This window comes from Leptodactylus fuscus, chromosome 1, assembly GCF_031893055.1.
Source record: "Leptodactylus fuscus isolate aLepFus1 chromosome 1, aLepFus1.hap2, whole genome shotgun sequence".
Classification (NCBI taxonomy): Eukaryota; Metazoa; Chordata; class Amphibia; order Anura; family Leptodactylidae; genus Leptodactylus; species Leptodactylus fuscus.
Genome location: NC_134265.1, coordinates 207,272,528 through 207,294,270, shown reverse-complemented (window position 1 = coordinate 207,294,270; position 21,743 = coordinate 207,272,528). Strand labels below are relative to the sequence as shown.

At 44.8% G+C, this 21,743-nt stretch overlaps 1 protein-coding gene across 2 annotated transcripts in view; it reads left to right on the top strand.

The window, feature by feature from the left end:
- ARHGAP45 (Rho GTPase activating protein 45) overlaps positions 1-21,743 on the top strand; it is a 93,519-nt gene that overhangs the window by 28,480 nt on the left and 43,296 nt on the right. For both annotated transcript variants that reach the window (XM_075282883.1, XM_075282874.1), the window contains exons 3-6: positions 14,801-14,944; positions 15,059-15,143; positions 15,233-15,305; positions 18,879-18,951. In XM_075282883.1, the coding sequence (XP_075138984.1) occupies positions 14,801-14,944; positions 15,059-15,143; positions 15,233-15,305; positions 18,879-18,951 (375 nt within the window). The remainder of the gene's footprint in view (positions 1-14,800; positions 14,945-15,058; positions 15,144-15,232; positions 15,306-18,878; positions 18,952-21,743) is intronic.

Sequence of the window (21,743 nt, the reverse complement as noted above, 5' to 3'; positions counted from 1 at the left end):
GTGCTTACTTCCATCAGAGTGAGGAGTTGGAAAAGTAGCTTCATGCTGGAGACCCTAACAACAAAAGGGTTTTGTTTTTTTCTTCTTCATGTACATTATAAGTAAACAAGTTGGGTGTCTTTGTTAAATGAACTTTCGAGGTAGGTTACCATTATGCTTTGTAAGCCGATGGCCGGCAAAATAATGGAGGGGGTATACATCTCATCCACACTACTCAGGTGGGCAAGATGAAAGTTCAGGAATGACTTGTTCTCAGCAGACAGCTTTTGTCTGCTGAGCATTTTGTTACATGCTCAGTATTGAGCTGGATTTTATAGGAATGGCAGGTAGGATTGGCAGTGGGACCTGTCATTCCACCCCCCTCCAGTCCACACATTGTGGATATTTCTGCAGTGTGTCAGCTACTGTGCATTGTCCTCCAGAAGCAAGACTTTGGACAGAGCTGGTCTGCAGGGCCAGATGGAAGGTCACACTGTGGGAGCTGTGTCTTGTACCATTCATTTTTGCTATTGAATCTGCTATTCTAGGTGAGGTAACCTATTTATGTGTTTAGTCAGAGCCTTGCCGGGCAGGTATTTATTTTGTATTGTTTTGTTTGGTTTTTTTTCTTTTTGGTTGCTGCACTGTTCCTTGTGGAGTATAAATAAAACTCTACCTTTCTGGACTAAGAATCTGGACTTGTGTGTCTATGCCACCCCACCTAGCAACCTCAGACCCTGACAGCTTCCAGACATATACACTAGACGAGATACACATAGGCCCCTTTTAAATTGGATGCCTTTAAATATAGTGTAGTCAATTTAGTTATTCTATGCAGCAAAAAAGGTATACCAATGTGTACTGTCCTGCCTGAGGCTAAATGTACTCTCTTGGGCCTCTGTTGGGTGAATGGTGGCCTATGGATATAGTTGACATATAGGTTAGGAGCCTTCTTTTTTTACCCTAAATTAAATGCAGGTGAATGTATGTTTTCCCTGTGACCCCAAGCTGGGTTTTTCTTTGTTAGTCACACAAACAGTCAAAAATAGATGCAAGTACATAGAAGACTTTTTTCTGACATTGTATGCAGTGAGATATGTAGATTTTTCAGTCCTTTGCACAGAGCAAAAGTTTGCAGACCTTTGTGTGTGGAGACTATATTCTCTGTGTAAAGAGCAAACAGAACCTTCTCCTTCATTCATTATTATTCCATCTTGTTTATCTAATGTGTCTAGGGATGAACCTTTCCTAACAACAAGGAGCAAACTGTAAATTAGCTATAAGGGAGACAACTAGTAATAGGAGCTTTAGAGAGCTTTTTCAGGCAGAAAGCAGTTTTTTTAATTAAAGCATTTTTAATTAGCATAAAGTGCATTGCATTTTGGTCCAGAATTACATGTTCTATGAAATGATTTCAAGTTGCCTGAAAAGTTAATCAATTAGGAATTACATATCTTATCTACACAGTGAAATTTTGCCTGAGAAGTTAGTAACCATGTAAATTCAAAACCTTCCCTGTAGACCAATTTCACTCCTAGATATCAGTCTACTTTCCTCTATCTTCGCCACTCGTTTAAAGAGGACTTTTCATGTCCTCAGGCACATGTGGTTTTATATACCACTAGAAAGCCGACAGTGTTCTGAATTCAACATACTGTCAGCTTTTCTATTATGTGCCCCATGGCTGGAAATATCAGTGCAGTTACCGATGTCTGCCCACTGTCAGAAGGTCGTTCCTGATAGTCTAGCTAGGCTGTGAGGAACGCCTCTCCTGACAGTACTTGTCCATAGCTCTGTACTGTCAGAGGGGGTGTTCCTTACCACCCATCGATGATCCTAAGCTGTGAAGAATGCCCCCCCAGTACTAGTCTGTGGACAAGTACAGTTAGGTGGGAGTGTTCCTTACAGCCCAGCTAGAATGTCAGGAACACCCTTCTGACAGTGGGAAGACACTGGTAACGATAATTTTTGTAAAATTTGTTCTAAAGATTTATAATTGGACTGAGCTGCAGCATGGCCCAGAGACCAACGGACCTGATGTCTCTTCAAGAGAAGAAGAAAGGAGCCATGATTTCTTATTATGTATAACCCGGTTAAGGAGAAAAATGTGACCATGTGTGTAAAAATAAGCACCAAATGAGCGCCGCGTTACGCCGTGTGAATGGACCCTTACACGTGTATTTGTAGACGTGTATTTTCAGCAAATACATGGGCGTTTAGTGGGTGTGAAGGAGAGCAGGGGGTGCGCTGAATAATGCAATGCATTGCAATAGTAATGTATTGCCTAATAGTGTGAGTGTATGCAGGTGTAATGTTTAGTTCAGTTAGTAGAGTGGGGGATTTCAGAGGCGGGGATAGGTAAGGTGTGTGTTTCACAGTATTGTTTTTTTGTTTATTTATTTTTTTATTTTTGATTTTTTTCAACATTAGAAGTTTATTGAAAGTTTTACAAGAAACTGTGAACAAGAAAACAATGAACAAGAAACGGGCAAATGCTCTGGCGCAGCAGAGCTGAGAAACGAAACATATGCAAAAACCTCAGAATATATGAATATCAATCGTCAGAGGAAATGATAAGTTGAACAGACAAAACGCACAGGGCGACATTACACAGGGGACACAGAAGGGAAGAGGGAACGGAAGTCGGCAAAGTAATAAAAATGGTTCCAAAGGAGCCAAGTCTGTTGAAGTTTGGTATCATCCTGGCGGAGCTCAGCTACCAGGGTCTCCATAGTTCGCAATGCAAGAACCTCATTCAGCCAACAAATGAGCGAGGGAGGGGTTGTGGACTTCCATAGCCTGGGAATGACAGAGCGAGCTGCCACCAATAAAAATCCAAGAAGTCTACAGGTAGGATTACAAAACGTCCGGGAGAACAGGGAAAGAAGTAGCGAGGCCGGGTCATCCTCCAAGTCAATCCCCGTCATCTGCCGAATAACCTGTCTGACCCCAGTCCAAAAGGGACGTAGGAGAGGACATCCCCACCAAACGTGGGCCATCGTGCCGCGGTCGGAGAGACATCTCCAGCATCTATCAGAGGTGGAGGGGTGAATATCATGTAGGAGGGCTGGAACCCTATACCATCTGGAAAGTATCTTGAAATTGGTCTCCTGCGCCCTACATGATATGGAGAAAGTATGACACGCAGAAAAGGCCGATGACCACACACCAGGAGGGAATGAGACCCCTAACTCCCTCTCCCACCCGCTAGTAAATTACGGAAGCGAATCCTCAGCCCCATCCATCAAAAGACCATACAGAAGGGAGACAGTGTGGGAGGGAGGAGAGGAAGAGAACGCACTTTAGGGCCTCCCACCGTATTGATGGAGTGGAGACGTCACAAGAGTGATCCTGAATAAAGTGAGAGACAGAGAGTTTCAGCTCTTCCAAACATTGTGGATCTAGAAGGAGCGATTCATTCAATCTCCAAGTATTGGACCGCATACTGGCAACAGGCAAGCGAAAAACACAGGAGACTGGAGAATGATCAGAGAGGAAGGCAACTCCAATTGAGGCTGCCGATACAGAGGGAAGAAGATTATGAGAAAAGAGAATATAATCAATCCTACTGTACGAGCCATGGGGATGGGAGAAAAAGGAATAGTCTTTGTCGGCTGGGTGGAGGACTCGCCAAGCATCACACAACAGCAAGGCGTTTAGCGCCTTCCCGACCTCATTCAGAGCGCCATAAGAAATCTGGGATCTACCTGTGGAGGTATCAAGCAGAGGGTTAAGTGGGAGATTAAAATCACCACATACAATCATGTGACCCCTAGCAAAGGACTGAAGCGCAGACAGCAAAAAAAAAAAAAAAAAAGGGGGGAACCTGATCTACGTTGGGAGCATATATATTAGCAGTTGTATAAACAACACCTGAAATATCAAAGATAAGAAATAAGTACCCCGCCTCGCTATCCACTAAAGAATCTAGGATTTTCACTGGGAGATTTTTATGGAAAAAGATGGCCACCCCTTTAACCTTACCCGTTGCACTGCTACTATGAAACCACTGCGGATAGTACCTATTCTAAATCGTGGGTGTACAAGCAGCTAGGAAGTGAGTTTCTTGCAAACATAAAATTTGCACCCTACGCTTATGAGCATCGTATAATACTTGCGAACGCTTTTCAGGGACATTGAGCCCCTTGACATTGAAAGAGAAGACGGATATATCCGACATTGTAGGGGAATGGGGGACAAATAAGACACAAAAGGGAAGAGCAGAAGGGAGGGAAGGGAGACCACACTACACAGATAACACACAAGAACTGAAGACTAGAGACCTCAAGAGAACTAGAGACCTCAAACAAAACACTGAACAAGAACACAAAAAGAGGGCTAACAGGGTACCCTCAGGGGAAAGCTAAGTAACAGGAGCACGAGTCTCCAGATGACCCCGCACTGCAGGGACACAGCTATGTGGGGGCAAAGAAGGCAAGCCACGCGGCTGAATACAGAGCAGCAGGAGAGAAACACACAAAGAAGAATAGAAGGGACAATCAGAAGAAAAAGCAGCTCCGACCCCGACACACGGGCATCTTAACATACTAGTAACACAAAGAGAATAGAAAGCAGCTAGAAGACTAGGGCAAGCAACATATAAACGTGGGCAAAAATATAGAGGACAAAACTAGAAAAAGTCATCACGGATAAACAGGGCATGGAACAAACTCACAAAGTCCGGTCACAGACATCCAAAGTGCAGCGGGATCAGTCACTTCTGGGACCCCCGGGCAGAGGAGGGTCTACGCTGGCGTTGAGGCCTCTGAGAGCGCAGAGGGCCTGAGTCACCTAAGTCGTCTGCAGCATCCCATTGTAGGCGAAAAGGGCCGGACCGATTAGGATCGGAAAGCAGAGAAGACCAGTCAGGAAGCTGCAAAGCTGGCAGACCCAAGGATCGCAGAAAGTTCGGAAGATCATCTGGATGGGCAAGAGAGCGCAGTCGGTCACCCCGGCGGACTTGTAGGGAGAATGGAAAGCCCCAGCGATAAGGAATTTTGCGTTCCCGGAGGAGGGAGAGGAGAGGCTTCAAGACTGCTCGTTGCCGAAGAGTGTATCTGGATAGATCCGGGTAAATCGACAGGGAGGATCCCTCAAAGTCCACTGTGCCAACATCTCTAATCCTGTGCATTATAGCTTCCTTGACTGCATAAAAATGAATCCGGCAAATTACATCTCTTGGTTTACTAGGGTCCTCACTGCGAGGGCGGAGAGCCCGATGAGCACGGTCCATCTCAATGTGTGAATCAGGAGGGCGCCCCAACAGCGAATTAAAGATGCCAGACAGAACCGGGACCAGGTCCGTAGTTTGAACTGATTCTGGGAGACCCCGAATACGGATATTGTTACGGCGGTTGCGATTTTCGATATCATCCATGTGGGAGACCAAATTACAAATCTGCGCGGAGTGAACGGCCATTTGCTGCTGGATGGAGTCGAGAGAGGAGGTTGCGGCAGATCGTGATTCCTCAAGGACCTGTACTCGTTGTTGTAAGTCAGAAATGTCCGTTTGGACCACACGCAGGTCCTGGCGCCAGGCGCGCTTTAGATCAGAAGCAAGACTGTCCATGTCCCTCCGACTTAGGGCTAGTAAGGCCTGTAGTTCTGGAAACTTCTGCAGGGTAAGAGCAGCCTCCTCAGGCGGAGGAAGGTGAGACATAAATGTAGGGGCCTCCGCACGGAGGGTCACGGCGGGGGTCACAGATCCAGGTGCCCTTTCACAAGCGGCCGGGGGGGACGAACCCGCCACAGAGGAAAAGTCAGGACCAGGAGCAGGGGGTACCAAATTCTGGCCGGCAGCTGGAGACAGGTGATGCGCAGACAGAGGACTAGCACCCCATTCAGTCACTCCCTCCAGGGATCCCTGAGGCCATATGGAGCAGTGGAGTTGTGGAGGGGATGACTGGAGGGTCCTAGGGGTGGACCTGGGGTCAAATGGAGGGGAATCAGGTGCGGAGAGCAGTGGTGCCGCTGACGCCGCTGCTCCCTGTGGAGCATTATGTATGCAGAGAGCAGGGGAGTTGGAGGAGGAGATAGCCGGTTCCAGAGCAGGAGGATCTGCATCAGATACCTGAGGTTCGACTGCAGGCAGCGTGGAGGGCCCCGGAGCGGTCGAGTCCCGGCAGCAGAGATCCGGCATAGAGGAGGAGAAGGCACCAGACAGCTCGTGCAGGCGCCCACGTGCTAAAGAGGAAGATGGCGCCGGTGGCGGATAGTAGGCCGCATCTTGTACGGGCTCCTGACGCCCTGACCGCGGGGTGAAGAAGGCCGGAATCTTCCTAGCAGGTGGAGGGGGGGCAGAAGGGTCCCCCTTGGTGCGCTGTGACCGGGATCTGCCCATATTGCCGCAGAAAACAGCCCGAATCCCGGAGTCTAGAGCGGAGCTCTCATTGTAAGCTGCCGTCCAGCGTGCATGCCAAGCCACGCCCCCTTATTATTTTTGATTTTAATGCTAATGAGGTTTGCAGGCTGCATCCAGCAGCTTGCAAAACAATACCGTTCTACACCACCAGGGGTTGTCCTGAACAATGTATTGCATAATCGTGCCATTGCTATTGCAGGCTACATAGCATAGCCTGCAGCAGCCTGGACACACTGAGCTGTGTGGGAGAGCTAGCGGCTGCTATAGGAACCTTCGCGGCGGCAGCCGAGCCCAGGGTAGGCGGCGGAGATGAGCAGGAGGATGCCTCCGCGCAGCATGGGACAGACGGGAGCCGCGGGACAGGTAAGAGAAGGCGGTGGAGGATGAAAAGTTGGCAGGAACCGGAGACATGATGGGGGTAGCGCAGTGTATGCACGATTGTGTAAGGGCATACGTGAACTTACCAGTGTCGAACTGGTGGATGGATCGTGCAGAGGAAACAGCAGGGAGGTGATAGCGGCGTCGGGTACTGTTGTGGGCTGGAGGCAGGATTTCGTGTGCTGCGGCCTAAGGTGGAGGCGCAAAATGGTGGTGTGCTAGTAACACGTTGTTTATGTGTGCAAAGTGTGCATGTTCCTGTGAAGCTAGTGGAGTAGTGTGGTGGGCGGTGGCGCGGATCCTCCCAGCCAGGGCCGGCTCCAGGTTTTTATGGGCCCTTGTGCGACAGAGCCTCAGTGGGCCCCCTTGTAAAGGAGGTGGGGGAGTCGAGACACTGTGTGTTACAGATGAAGCGAGTGACGTCATGCAGGAGTGTGGCGTCACCAACGCCATACCTCCCAATCTTTTAAAGAGTAGAAAGAGGGGCAAAATGTGCGGCGCGCTCTGCGCGCCGCTGCAAATTTAGCTCCACCCACTTTTCTGTTGATTCCACCCATTCTCATTCATTTATTATGTGCTCCCACACAGTATAATCCTCCTACAGTCACCTGTAAATTATATGCCCCCCTCCATCTCTCCTCCAGTTTCATATACACCCTTCCTCTGCCCCCAGTTTCATGTCCCCCCTCCATCTCTGTCCCCAGTTTCATCACGTTCTCCCCCTTCATCTGCCCACAGTTTCATGTCCCCCGTCTCTGCCCCAGTGTCATGCCGTTCCCCCCCTCCCCTTCATTTGCCCCTTCAGTTTCATTGGGCCCCCTCAATCTCTGTCCCCAGTTCCATGCCGTTCTCTCCCCACCCCCTCCATCTGCCCCAGTGTCATGCTGTTCTCCCCCCCTCCATCTGCCCCAGTGTCATGCTGTTCCCCCCCTCCCCTTCATTTGCCCCCCAGTTTCTTTGGGCCCCCTCCATCTCTGTCCCCAGTTTCATGCCGTTCTCTCCCCACCACCTTCATCTTCCCCAGTGTCATGCCGTTCCCCCCCTCCCCTTCATTTGCCCCCCAGTTTCATGGGCCCCCTTCATTATGTTTCACCTTAATATGTAATACAAAACAAACACTTACACTCACCTTCTATCACTCACCTTCCATCGTTCCCCCGATCCTCCTCTCTCCAGTCACATACGCGATGCTGCTTAGCTCCGGCCCGGTTTGCGTGTGTAAGCGTGATGTGATGACGTCATCACGCCTACACACGCAAGCCGGGCCGGAGCTTTAAAGCAGGAGCTGATCTCTCAGCTCCTGCATCGCGTATGTATTCCAGCTCATCGGAATGAGTTTGTTTTTTGTGGGGTTTGTGTGGAAAACGTATGTGGGTTATTGTGTTGAAAAGTAGCCTATTGCGCAATCGGGTGTATCCTATTAATATTATAAATGTGAAATGTTTGTGAGTTTGTGGGTTTGTGACTTTGGATGTTCGGATGTTTGGCGGTCAATCACGCAAAGCCCGCTCCACCGATTTGGCTGAAATTTTCCACAAACATAGTTAATACACACGATTGCGCAATAGGCTACTTTTGAACACAATAACCCACATACGTTTTCCACACGAACCCCACAAAAAACAAACTCACATCACCATCTCTGCAATCTCACACACCATAGCAAGCCCCTATACTTCACATTACCCTCTACAGCCTAGCCCCTAACCCCACACACTCACATTTACCTATACTTTCCCACTTTCACCCTCACCTTCACCATCCTGCAGGAGCCTACCTCTGTCACTCTCCAGACCAGCCATGTTTGCCGACCCCACCGCTGGGAGGATCCGCGGCACCGCCCACCATACTACTCCACTAGCTTCACAGGAGCATGCGCACTTTGCACACATAAACAACGTGTTACTAGCACACCACCATTTTGCCCCTCCACCTTAGTCCGCAAGCACACGAAATCCTGCCTCCAGCCCGCAACAGTACCCGACGCTGCTATCACCTCCCTGCTGTTTCCTGTGCACGATCCATCCACCAGCCCCACACTGGTAAGTTCACGTACCACTCTAACACTGCCAGGACCTCTGCCCTCTCTACTTCGCTTTGCCAACACCTTACGCTCCATAATAACCTTACCCCTCTCCCTCAGTGCCCTATCCTTCCACTTCTCCGCAAACACACCTCACAGTCACTTGCACCTCACTTCACCCCCCCTTGCTACGGCCCATGCCTGCCACTGATGTTCCTATGGCAACTGGCCGCCATAGCCGACGCTTCCTTGCACACCACCGCTCACACTGCCTCTGCTCTCGGCCGCTATACCCCCTTGTACTAAGGCGCATGCCGGCACTTTCCGTCCGCCAGGTGGCCGGTAGCCGTACGCCCGCCATAGCCCTTCCCTTACACAATCGCGCATACACTGCGCTACCCCCATCATGTCTCCGGTTCCTGCCAACTTTGCATCCGCCGCCTTCTCTTACCTGTCCCACGGCTCCCGTCTGTCCCTCGCTGCACGGAGGCATCCTCCTGCTCATCTCCGCCGCCTACACTGGGCTAGGCTGCCGCCACGAAGGTTCCTATAGCAGCCGCTAGCTCTCCCACACAGCTCAGTGTGTCCAGGCTGCTGCAGGCTATGCTATGTAGCCTGCAATAGCACTGGCACGATTATGCAATACATAGCAATACATTACGATTGCAATGCATTGCATTGTTCAGGACACCCCCTGCTGGTGTAGAACGGTATTGTTTTGCAAGCTGCTGGATGCAGCCTGCAAACCTCATTAGCATTAAAATAAAAAATAAATAAAAAAAAATACTGTGAAACACACACATTACCTATCCCCGCCTCCGAAATTTCCCACTCTACTAACTGAACTAAACATTACGCCTGCATACACTCACACTATTAGGCAATGCATTGCAATACATTTGGTGCTTACTTTTACGCCGAGCGCCGCGTTACGGGAGCGTTTACGCCGCATTTGCGCCGCGCTATTTACGGTGCGCGTTTATGGTCGCGTGTACGCGGCGTTAACGCCGCGTAAACCCGATCGTAATATTTCACCTGCGACTCGATTTACACACTTCTACAATCACCGCAGACGAAGTCGTGGGTAGCAGCTAGTTAACTATGTTTGTGGAAAATTTCAGCCAAATCGGTAGAGCGGGTTTTGCGTGATTGACCGCCAAACATCCGAACATCCAAAGTCACAAACCCACAAACTCACAAACATTTCACATTTATAATATTAATAGGATACAGAGGAGTGGGCTGTTAGATGCATCACTCCTCTGTATATATATATATGCCTAACTTCAGAAATTGTGTTATACTATCCTGATGAAGAGACCTCTATAGAGTCTTGAAAGCTCGATATGTCATCAAAAAACTTTTTAAGTTAGCCATTAAAAAAGGTATCAACTACTGAGGACTTCTCTCAAAAAATTTCTTTCACGGTACATTATAAGTATACTATTTTATAAATCATTGTGAAAATGTGAGTTTAAGTTACAATATCGTACGACGTATCTGTTAATTCATTTTTATTAGACTTTATAGACAATTATTTATTTATAGTGCCAACGTCAGACATTGTGGTCATTGCCCCATATAGGGCTCACAATCTAATTCCCCTATCAGTATGTCTTTGGAGTGTGGAAGTAATCCAGAGTCCATAGGAAACCAAAGCATACTAAGAGAAAACATACAAACTTCTTGTAGATGTTGTCCTTGGTCAGATTTGATCCTAATATTTAGGAAAGGTATTTGAGAGATCAGGGGTCCAAAACTTTATTTAAAGACACAAAAAGGAGGAAGGAGAGGGATGTTAATTCTATTCTTCATTGATACTCACAATGTACAAGGTGGAATAGTTTCTAAGCAAGCTGTAGATAAGTCTTCAACAGTCCTGGATGAGCACACACTCTTTTGCAAAATGAGGCAATTCTTGGCAAACCATATAGAATTTTTAACAATACACACAATCATAATGCAGTGCTGTTGTACAGTAGCTAACGCATTCCGCTATAATATTATCACAGTATCTGAGCGGGCATCCGATTGATGGTGTTAACAGTGCTTATACTGTCCACAAAAACAATGTTTGGGAAGTGCAGATACTAACATTTTTTTGTGTATATGTATTTTGGGCAGCCTGGGGTCTGAGAAGTGACCCCAGGCTGCTGGAGTCACATACCTGGTTGATCCTGTCCGTTAATGATAAAGTCAGCCTATGCTTCTGTACCTTTATCTCTTCAATATGCACTATAGAATTGTCTACTTCTTTGGCAATGCCCCAGCCCTTCGCCTGCTGGAAGAAGGCTAGCACCTAAACGCACGTAGGGGATTCCTTGGAGCACCGTCTCAGTTCGGTAATGTTTCACTTGTTAGCCTGACAACATGGGTGTTATTCTCAACTGAGCAATGGCTATGTGCTAGGTTACTACTTCTTTACTGTCACTGGATTATGTTAGTCACTATGCATTCTAGTCTACCCATACCCCTAGACTGTACTATGCCTCACTGTTAGACATAGGCTATTACTTCCTCATTGTCACTGGTATCTACCAGTTTCTATGCACTCTAGCTTATTTACACTTCCAGATTGTACTATGTTTTAATTTTAGATGCATACTTTTTGATATCACATGCATCCTATTTGGATATACTTATGATGTAATTATATATATCTGTCGGCATTAATGTGACAATTATCTACATAACTGCCATATGCTGCTGTTGTTAAACATATAATGTTACTCCGTATGATTTCTATTGGATATATACTGTATATACTCGAGTATAAGCCGAATTTTTCAGCACAATTTTTGTGCTGAAAAAGCCCCCCTCGGCTTATACTTGAGTCAGCAAAAAAAAATATTTTTTTTTTTTTTTTTTTTTTTTAGGGGGGGAAGATCTATGACCAGCAGCAATATCAATGTATAGAACCTCCCATAAAATAGTGGGGAAAAAAAGAAGCTTGAAAAAAATATAAAAATTAGAAGTTCTAAATCCCTCCTTTCCGTAGAATAGACACAAAAGTAGAAAATGACTGTGACACATATACACATTAGGTATCCCTGTGTCTGACAGTGCCCAGTCTACTGAATATAGGGTATCTGCAGTGCTCCTGTTCTGTCAGGAAGGGGTTAATAGGAGCACTGCAGATCCCCTATAGTCAGCCAGGCTGAATTCCAAGTGTGGGGGGGGGGGGGGAAGAAGTCCTCAAGCTCAGGGAAGGGGCAGACAGACAAACAAAACACCCCCTCCCCTTCCCCAGCACCTACTGCTCCCAAAAACTCCAACCATTTTAATTTTTGAAATTTTCCAGTAGCTGCTGCATTTCCCCCCTCGGCTTATACTCGAGTCAATAAGTTTTCCCAGTTTTTTGTGGTAAAATTAGGGGGGTCGGCTTATATTCGGGTCGGCTTATACTCGAGTATATACGGTATATAGTGTCATCATTGTTTTGTTGACTTTCTCTGCATATTTTCTGGACGTGTACTCAGTTCAACATCAGTGTTGTCATCCATATACTTACCCATGTGTATACTTCCTTCATGCCTATCTGAGTCGGCCCTCCATTCTGTTGATATGCTGTCCTCCCTGTACAAGTTTTTAAAACGATTTGTCTAAATAAAGTTTTTTGTACTTTGATTAATTCTCCGGTGCCCTAGTTACGTTTTTTCTTTTCGTTTTTGGTTGTATCGCTTTTGTGACTGTTTGGACCAACTAGTTACTTAGACCTTTATATAGGGAAACTATGCTTTGTAGTAATGTTGTGATTTCCCTCTCTTTACCATGATTGTTTTGCCTGCTGACTGCAGTGGAGACGGCCATATATATTGGTCCGACAGTGTCTTTACCTATTACTTCGGTTCCAACCCTGTCACAGGAGACTCTTTTAAAAACCCCACCTCCGAAGCCACCTTTCAAACACACTTAACTAATTGCTTTCAGGAAAATGCGGAGTCAGTCTTCTCATGTGAGATTCCCAGATGATGGCACATGGCAGTCAAACAATTGCCCTTTTCCAAAAAGAAATACGCAGTAGATGGTGCAAACTGAAAATTGACATTTTCCCAGATAGGACATTCCAGTGCCCAATAGTTCATTCCCATATCACGTCCCTGATTACTGATTGTGGAAACACACTACATTCTGCCCTAATCTTTTGCCTACAATTACAGCAGGACTCAGTATTGAATAAGCAACATGTGTATTTGAGTTCATTTGGTATTTTACACTGCACTGGCGAGGAATTACAGGGGGTTCTGAGGCAAAATAAAAAAAATGGCCTCCTAAGTTTAGAGACTGCTCCCATCAAGGAATGTATTAGGGGGCATAGAGAGCATTTTTAACTGTTGAGTATTGCAATATTTTAATTTCCAGAAATAAATGCACAGTGAAAAGTTAAAATTGCAATTTTCCCAGAGATACACCATTGCAGTGACCGATTGTGACAGCAGAGATACATATTCCAAAAACTGTTAAGCAGGTTATCCTTGGTACAACAGCCTTCAGAGTATGTGTCTCTGATAAAAGCTGAACACAACATATTGTGCAGTGAAGTGACGTATTTCTGGAAAAATAATAATAATGTTATTTATATAGTGCCAACGTAATCCATAGCACTTTACAAATCAGGGGACAAATGAACAAAAAATATGAAACATTATAATGGGACAAAGAAATAAACATATCAAATAGTAGGAGTGAGGATCCTGCTTACAAGCACTTATATTCTATGAAAAGTTGTCATTTTCCCTCTGTGCAGCTGATGGTGTATTCATTTCTGGAAAATAAATGAATGCAACACATCAGGGGGGAAAATGCTTACTGTACCCCAGGATAAATTCCTTGAGGGGTGTAGCATCTAAAATAGGATCAGTTGTCAGGAGATCCTCCTTTGCTGGCATTTCAGGAACTCTGCAAAAGTTGCATGGCATCCAAAAACCAAACCGTCTCCAAAACCCAAATAGTGCTGCTTCTCTTCTGCATCCTGCTGTGTGCCCAAACAGAAGTTTATACCCACATATGATAGTTCAGTGGCGTGTCCCGGATACAACAATATATGTAGGCATAAACTGCTGTTTGGTCACACAACAGAGCACATAAGAGAAGAAGGGCTGTTTGACTTTAAGAGTGCAGATTTAGATGGTTTGGTTTTTGAACGCCATGTAATGTTTGCGTAGTCCCAGAGGTACCATTAAATTGGAATCTGCTAGGAAGTGATCCCGTTTTCAAAACTGCACTCCTCAAAGAATTTTTTCAAGGAGTGTAGTGAGCATTAGTTTCCCAAAAGTGAATATGTACGCTATGTAGAGTACATTGGGTACACCAAATCTCACAGTATTTTCTTACATGCTCCTATGATACGAGCGGGACTGTCATTCTGGAGGGGGAAGTTGGTGCTGCTGTATTTTTCCCTCATTAGCTCTATATCTGGGGTGTCCCCTTATATACACTCGCACAACTTATCTTTCTTCCAGTTTTGTCCTAATGATTTGGCAATTTTAGGGGATTTATGAGGCCATATGAGGGCTTGATTTTTGCTGGATGGGTGTACTTTTCAATGCCACCATTTTGGGGTGCCTATAACTTATTGACTAAATTGTATTAACTCTTTCTGGGTGGGATTACAAAAAAAAACCAAAACATTAATCCTGCCATGCTGGGCAGACCCAGGGTCACTGATCAGACCCTGGCTGACAAATTAAAATACCGGCACCCCCTGAACATGTTGCACGGAGGACAATCAGGGTCCCAATATATGGTAAACCCCCTAAGATGCCGCAGCTTTTGACCGCGGCATCTCAGAGATGTCAGTCCTATACAACGGCTAACACCCACAAATCATGGTGCGCTCACAATCAATATTATACCATGCAACATGACTCTATGGAGGTGTCGGCTGGCACAAACTCTTTGCGACATGTACTGGCCAGCACTTCCTCTTTGAGTCAGTCTTACAGTTGTTCACCAGCACTGTACTGTAAATGTGATACATTAGGTTAACACTTGAGCAAAACATCATTATGTTATGTTTTTTTTGGCTGTGTATACTATTATGTAATTTCTCTCCATAGAGGTGAAAGAGACCCGGCGTCCACTGGCACATGAATGCCTTGGAGAGGCACTAAGACTCCTCCGCCAGGTGATCAACAAATATCCTTTGCTCAATACAGTAGAAACTTTGACTGCAGCTGGGACGCTCATCTCCAAGGTTAAAGGTCAGTAAGATCTAGTCATTGGCTACAATACATTCAGCAATAAAACTGTATGTCTCAGGTATTTATCGAAGATTTTGCTTCATGAGATTTGTTGTTTTTTGTTGTATTTCTCAGGTTTCCACTATGAAGCAAGTAATGAAAATGAGAAGCGGGATTTTGAGAAGGCCCTGGAGAGCATGGCTGTCTGCTTCAGCAGCACGTGAGTAACAATCATAAAATATTCTAAGCAATTAGGCTCAATAAACTGACCATTTAATCTATTGCGTACAATTCTTTTGCAATTCTTAGAATTTCAGAATTCCTCATGGGGGAAGTGGACAGCAGCACATTATTATCGCTACCACTCGGGGACCAGGGCCAGGTGAGACCTTGTGACCTAGACAACAACAATCATTGTCCAGTTGTTCATGTTCTCTTTAAAATGTATTGTGCATGTTTTGTGACTTCTAATCTTGTTCCTAAAGCAGGTAGGACATGTGTGCAAATAAGAGCATTTGGATGCACATATATAAGCTACCTGAGTTTTCATGAAAGGTTGAAATATCTGCAGGGTCTTGCTGGGCATTCTGTTGTATGATTGTATGATCTTTCAAACATGATGCCCTGTCAGTTTTTTGCTGGTAGTATCCCCTTTATGGATGCAGCACATTTTACATTTCTCTCTCAGGCAGGGAGTGTGTATAATAACAGTATCATAGTATGAATCCAGCTGTATTCCCTGAGCACAACATTAGCCCTGACTTCCCCGCTGAGGGGTTAGTGCGGTTAGCATTATGCTAATGAGTATAGCTAGACACATACAATAAGACCGTAGTATGTGACATTTTAACTACTGGTCTCAGCTATATACAGTACAGACCAAAAGATTGGACACACCTTCTCATTCAAAGACTTTTCTGTATTTTCATGACTATGAAAATTGTAGATTCACACTGAAGGCATCAAAACTATGAATTAACACATGTGGAATTATATACTTAACAAAAAAGTGTGAGACAACTGAGAATATGTCTTATATTCTAGGTTCTTCAAAGTAGCCACCTTTTACTTTGATTACTGCTTTGGTAGTCACCGGAAATGGTCTTCCAACAGTCTTGAAGGAGTTCCCAGAGATGCTTAGCACTTGTTGGCCCTTTTGCCTTCACTCTGCGGTCCAGCTCACCCCAAACCATCTCGATTGTGTTCAGGTCTGGTGACTGTGGAGGCCAGGTCATCTGGCGTAGCACCCCAGCTCTCTCCTTCTTGGTGAAATAGCCCTTACACAGCCTGGAGGTGTGTTTGGGGCCATTGTCCTGTTGAAAAATAAATGATGGTCCAACTAAACGCAAACCAGATGGAATAGCATGCCGCTGCAAGATGCTGTGGTAGTCAGGCTGGTTCAGTATGCCTTAAATTTTGAATAAATCCCCAACAGTGTCACCAGCAAAGCACCCGCACACACAGATTTCCACTGGTCTAATGTCCATTCCTTGTGTTCTTTAGCCCAAACAAGTCTCTTCTGCTTGTTGCCTGTCCTTAGCAGTGGTTTTCTAGCAGCTATTTTATCATGAAGGCCTGCTGCACAAAGTCTCCTCTTAACAGTTGTTGTAGAGATGTGTCTACTGCTAGAACTCTGTGTGGCATTGACCTGGTCTCTAATCTGAGCTGCTGTTAACCTGCGATTTCTGAGGCTGGTGACTCGGATGAACTTATCCTCCGCAGCAGAGGTGACTCTTGGTCTTCCTTTCCTGGGGTGGTCTTTATATGAGCCAGTTTCTTTGTAGCGCTTGATGGTTTTTGCAACTGCACTTGAGGACACTTTCAAAGTTTTCCCAATTTTTCGGACTGACTGACCTTCATTTCTTAAAGTAATGATGGCCACATATTTTTCTTTACTTATTTCTTACTTATTTTTCTTGCCATAATACAAATTCTAACAGTCTATTCAGTAGGACTATCAGCTGTGTATCCACCTGACTTCTGCACAACACAACTGATGGTCCCAACCCCATTTATAAGGCATGAAATCCCACTTATTAAACCTGACAGGGCATACCTGTGAAGTGAAAACCATTTCAGGTGACTACATCTTGAAGCTCATCAAGAGAATGCCAAGAGTGTGCAAAGCAGGAATCAAAGCAAAAGGTGGCTACTTTGAAGAACCTAGAATATAGGGTCCATTCACACGGAGTAAATGCGCGCTCATTTTGGTAAAATACATGTGTAAAAATAAGACTCCCATTGACTTCAATGACATTTTACACGTGTATTTTGACGTGTTTTTTTACAAGTGTAAAAAAATTTCATTGAAGTCAATGGGAGTCTTATTTTTACATGTGTATTTATTACACGTGTATTTTGCCAAAATGAGCGCTCGTTTACTCTGTGTGAATGGCCCCCTAAAGACATATTTTCAGTTGTTTCACACTTTTTTGTTAAGTATATAATTCCACATGTGTTACTTCATAGTTTTGATGCCTTCAGTGTGAATCTACAATTTTCATAGTCATGAAAATACAGAAAAGTCTTTGAATGAGAAGGTATTTCCAAACTTTTGGTCTGTACTGTAGATTATATAGGGCAGCAAATAAGGCTGACAGATCCACTAGTACAGCAGATGCTGGGTCTTTAAAGATGGCGACCACTCTGATGTAGCGCAGCCACCATAGCTACCCGGTGTCCGCTGGACACCCAGAAGTAATGCCAGGATTTTTCCCCTTCTTCTCCAAGTAAAAAAAAAATTGCTCCCACAACTTTCCTCTTGCATGCTGCACACTGGGTCTCCTGGATTCCAGGAGCCGATCTGTTCTATGACCAGCCTCAATAGTAACATAGCAATTGTCCCATAAACTGCAATACAGTGGTAAACTTATACACATTACTCTACTTTTCAAAACGCCCGTTCTATAAACTTATTAAAAAAAAATTTTTTTTTTTTTTACATATGGTGAATTCCATACCGGGGGGGAAGGGGGGGAATCAAAAGTGCCAAACCGCTGTTTTCTTTTTTGCTGTTTCAACTCTGATAAAAATTAAGAAGTATAGAAATTAAAGAGGACCTTTCACCGATTTGGGCACAAGCAGTTCCATATACTGCTGGAAAGCCGACAGTGCGCTGAATCTGCGCCGCGGGTAAAGAGCTATCGGTCCCGGTACCGTAGCTCTTTACAGTCAGAAGGGCGTTCCTGACAGTCAGTCAGGTACGTCCTTCTCCACAGCAGCGCCTATAGCACTGTACTGTGTGAGCGGGGAGGAACTCCCCCCTCCCTCTGCTCACAGTGCTCGTCCATAGACGAGTATTATTAGGAGGGGAGGAGGCGTTCCTCCCCGCTCACACAGCACAGCGCGATAGGCGCTGCTGTGAAGAAGGACGTACCTGACTGACTGTCAGAAACGCCCTTCTGACTGTGAAGAGCTACGGTACCGGGGCCAATAGCTCTTTACCCGGGGCACAGATTGGGAAAGCCAACCGTGTGCTGAATTCAGCAGTATATAGAACTGCCTGTGCCCAAATCGGTGAAAGGTCCTCTTTAAGGGGTGTTCGAGACTTTTTAAAATTTTTTATACTATTGCTAGTGTCTAATAAACAAACAAGTACTCACCAGTCCCTCATTCTCTGTTTTCAGAAGCAGAAACAACATTTGTTATGTTAGAATAATCTAAATAGTAGTCAGAGTTCTTTCTTATTGTCTGGGGGCAATGGTTTATTTTATTTTATTACAGAGGCACAGTTTCTTAGTAAGTCTATAGCTAGAGCAAGATATATTTTATTATCATGCACATATCATTCTAGTGGACATAAGGTTTTTTTATGTAACTCCCCTGTTTGTTTGTGTATCACACCTTATTCTAATACTTAACATTGGGAATCCAAGATATGTTTGGGCATCCTACAGTTCATAAGTGGATATCATGATACAACTGTATTAAATGCTAAACCTTTTTACTCCAACAGTCCATGGAAAGCTTATATGGTGGTCTGACTGGTAGCGAAAGTGCACTTTCCAGTGCAGAATATGTGGATACTGGTAAGTAAATGGCTATTGGGAATATGTTTGTATATAGAAAGAGAGAGTTACAAAGTGATAAATGGTCATCTGTGTCGAGTCCCATTTAAATTAACCTAACGTCACACCTGACCTGCAACTGTTCAATATTCTATCTCTCTAAATCTTCCATAACTTTCTCTGAACACGACTTTACAATCTCATCAATTTTTGTCTTCAACAGCTTCCCCAGTTCAGAAAGTAACACACCACAACATGAACATTTGACAATGCTTGCCTTCACACACTCACTCCCCTCCTTCTACCACTTTCTGCCATACTTCACATAATGACACAAATGCTGCCGTTGCTTTCCTTAACATCCCTGTGACTAAATTGCACCAACAGCCCCTCCCCACAGCAGAGTTTTCTAAATCAATAGTATTATTGCATACTGACCCAACAAAAAAAAAAAAAAAAAAAGAGCTTCAAGGGTTGCAAAATGTCGCTGGAAGAAAAGTGACCTGAAGGAAGACTTCCCCACAGTTTCATGCCAACCCACTAGATTGCCCTCACAGTTTCATGTCTCCCTTCAGTTGCCCCCACTGTATATATCAAAGAAAAAAAAACAAAACTTAATACTCACTTTTTCCCTGTTCATTACTCTCTCTGGTTCTGGAGTTTTCAATGAGCAACTGGTGCGATGCAAGTGATGTCACTACATCACGCCTCCTGTTCCAAGACACGGGAGCAGAGACAGCAGCTGAATGGTGAAGCAGAGAGCTGACAGCTCCCTACCTCACCGTTGTCTTCAACTCTTCTGTGTCCACTCTAAACGAGGATGAGTTGCTGCAGCCTGGACCCACCGCCCAGGACTGTGGGAAAGCAAATTCAGAACTGTAATGCTGTCCCAAGTGGGCCCCCACTACCGTTGGGCCCAGTGCAAGTGCATCGGTGACCCTATGTTTAAAGTGACCCTTATCACACCCACCCTTAAGAAACCATTGCTCGACCCATCCTGTGTCCAACTATTGCTCCATTTCACTACTCTTGTTTGTTTCAAAACTACACAATATGTCTACTTTAAACTATACTTCCATCTCTCATTCAGCTCACTCTTTACCTAGACAAAGCCTTGCTACCAACACCATCACTTCACTGAAATAACCCTATCCAAAATTGCAGACTATCTACTAACTGGCAAAACCAAACGGCAATATTCTATTCTTCGACACCGGTGACTTCTTTTTCCTGTTACAAACTTGATATCCTCACCAACCACACATTTAGTGTTTCCCCCTCACACACCACCTCCTCTTTGCACCTTCTCTCTGTAAGTGTGCCCCTGCGATGTCTGTTATTCTCTATCTGTACACTTGGCCTTGGCCAAGTCATAGAATCCCATGGTTTTCAATATCATTGTTATGCTGATGACACTCAAATATCTCTGGGTCTCTGCTGTCAAGAGTTCCAGAGTATCTGTCCACTATAGCCTCCTTCTTTGCCTTCCACTTTCTGAACCACAGTGTGGAGAAAAAGAGTTTTTCATCTTTCCTTCAGTTCCCACTACCTAACCTATTGTGGGGAAGTTAGCTCGGTAGAAACAATGGTGCTGAACCAACCAGTCATAGACAGTGACACAAAATCTGGTGCAAACAGGTTTATTAAAAAAAAAACAAAAAAAAAACAGCAAAATAAACTTACACGTCAGGTACAAAATAGGCAAAATAAAATACAGCCTTAACATGTCAGGCAAAAAGCAAAACAAAACTGCTCGTCTGAGCTCTAAGTATTACAGAATTAGGCTAACTATACGTTTGGCTTACTTCCGGCCACACGATCAAACAATACAGAAGACCCAGTTTGATCTCACCAAACTCAGCTCTCCAGGACAGACCCAGGCACCTCCAATCACTCCCAGGATGTGCACTGAAGTCCAGGCTCTGCAGCCTTTTATGGGCCAGTAATGAGCCCATGATATGAATTGCAATACATTGCACAGGGTATCTGAAATCCCAGCTTCAAGTTCCCTTGTGTGCAGTGCACCGGCATCCCATCACCAAATGAATGGGCCTCATCGGGAGGGAGTCTCATGCCGTGGACGCCGTGGCTGAGTCAGCAGCGGAATCCGTGGGAAAAGAGTCATCTCGCTTCTTTTTTCCGCCACTAGCTAATGGGAGCCGTTCTTGGCAGCAGATTTTGAGGTGGATTTCGCGTCAAAATCTGCTGCCAATAAACTCCATGTGAACAGACCCCTAAAAAGTGAAAAAACACACACACACATAGTAAAAGCACACAATAATAAAAAAAATAGTAAAAAGTTAAAAAAACCCCTTTATATTCAAAAAATATATAATGTAAACAAAAATAAACAAACATGTTAGGTATCCCCATGTGCGTATAAGCCACCACTATCCAAAAATAGTGTTATTTATGCCATTTGCTGAACGCTGTAAAAATATATACCGCAATGTTCAAATTAACGTATCTTGAACGCTTTGCTTTCCCCAAAAAATATCAATAAAAAGTGATCAAAAAGTCATACATACCAGACATTGGTACCAATACAAATTACAACTTTATTACAAATAAAGAGCCCTGACATATCTCCATCAATAGTACAGTAAAAAAAAGTTATAGGTGTCAGAATACGGTAACCCCAGGAAAATCGCTGTCCCTGGACATGGCCTACAGGTTTGGTGAAACGTGCGTCGGGCTTAGTGTGGTAGTGTGGGTATGTTACACTATATACATCTATGAATCAAGTCTTAATTCTCTTGTATCTTGTTTTACACTCTGTGGCATATATTGTTTCTTTTGACCTGGACATACTT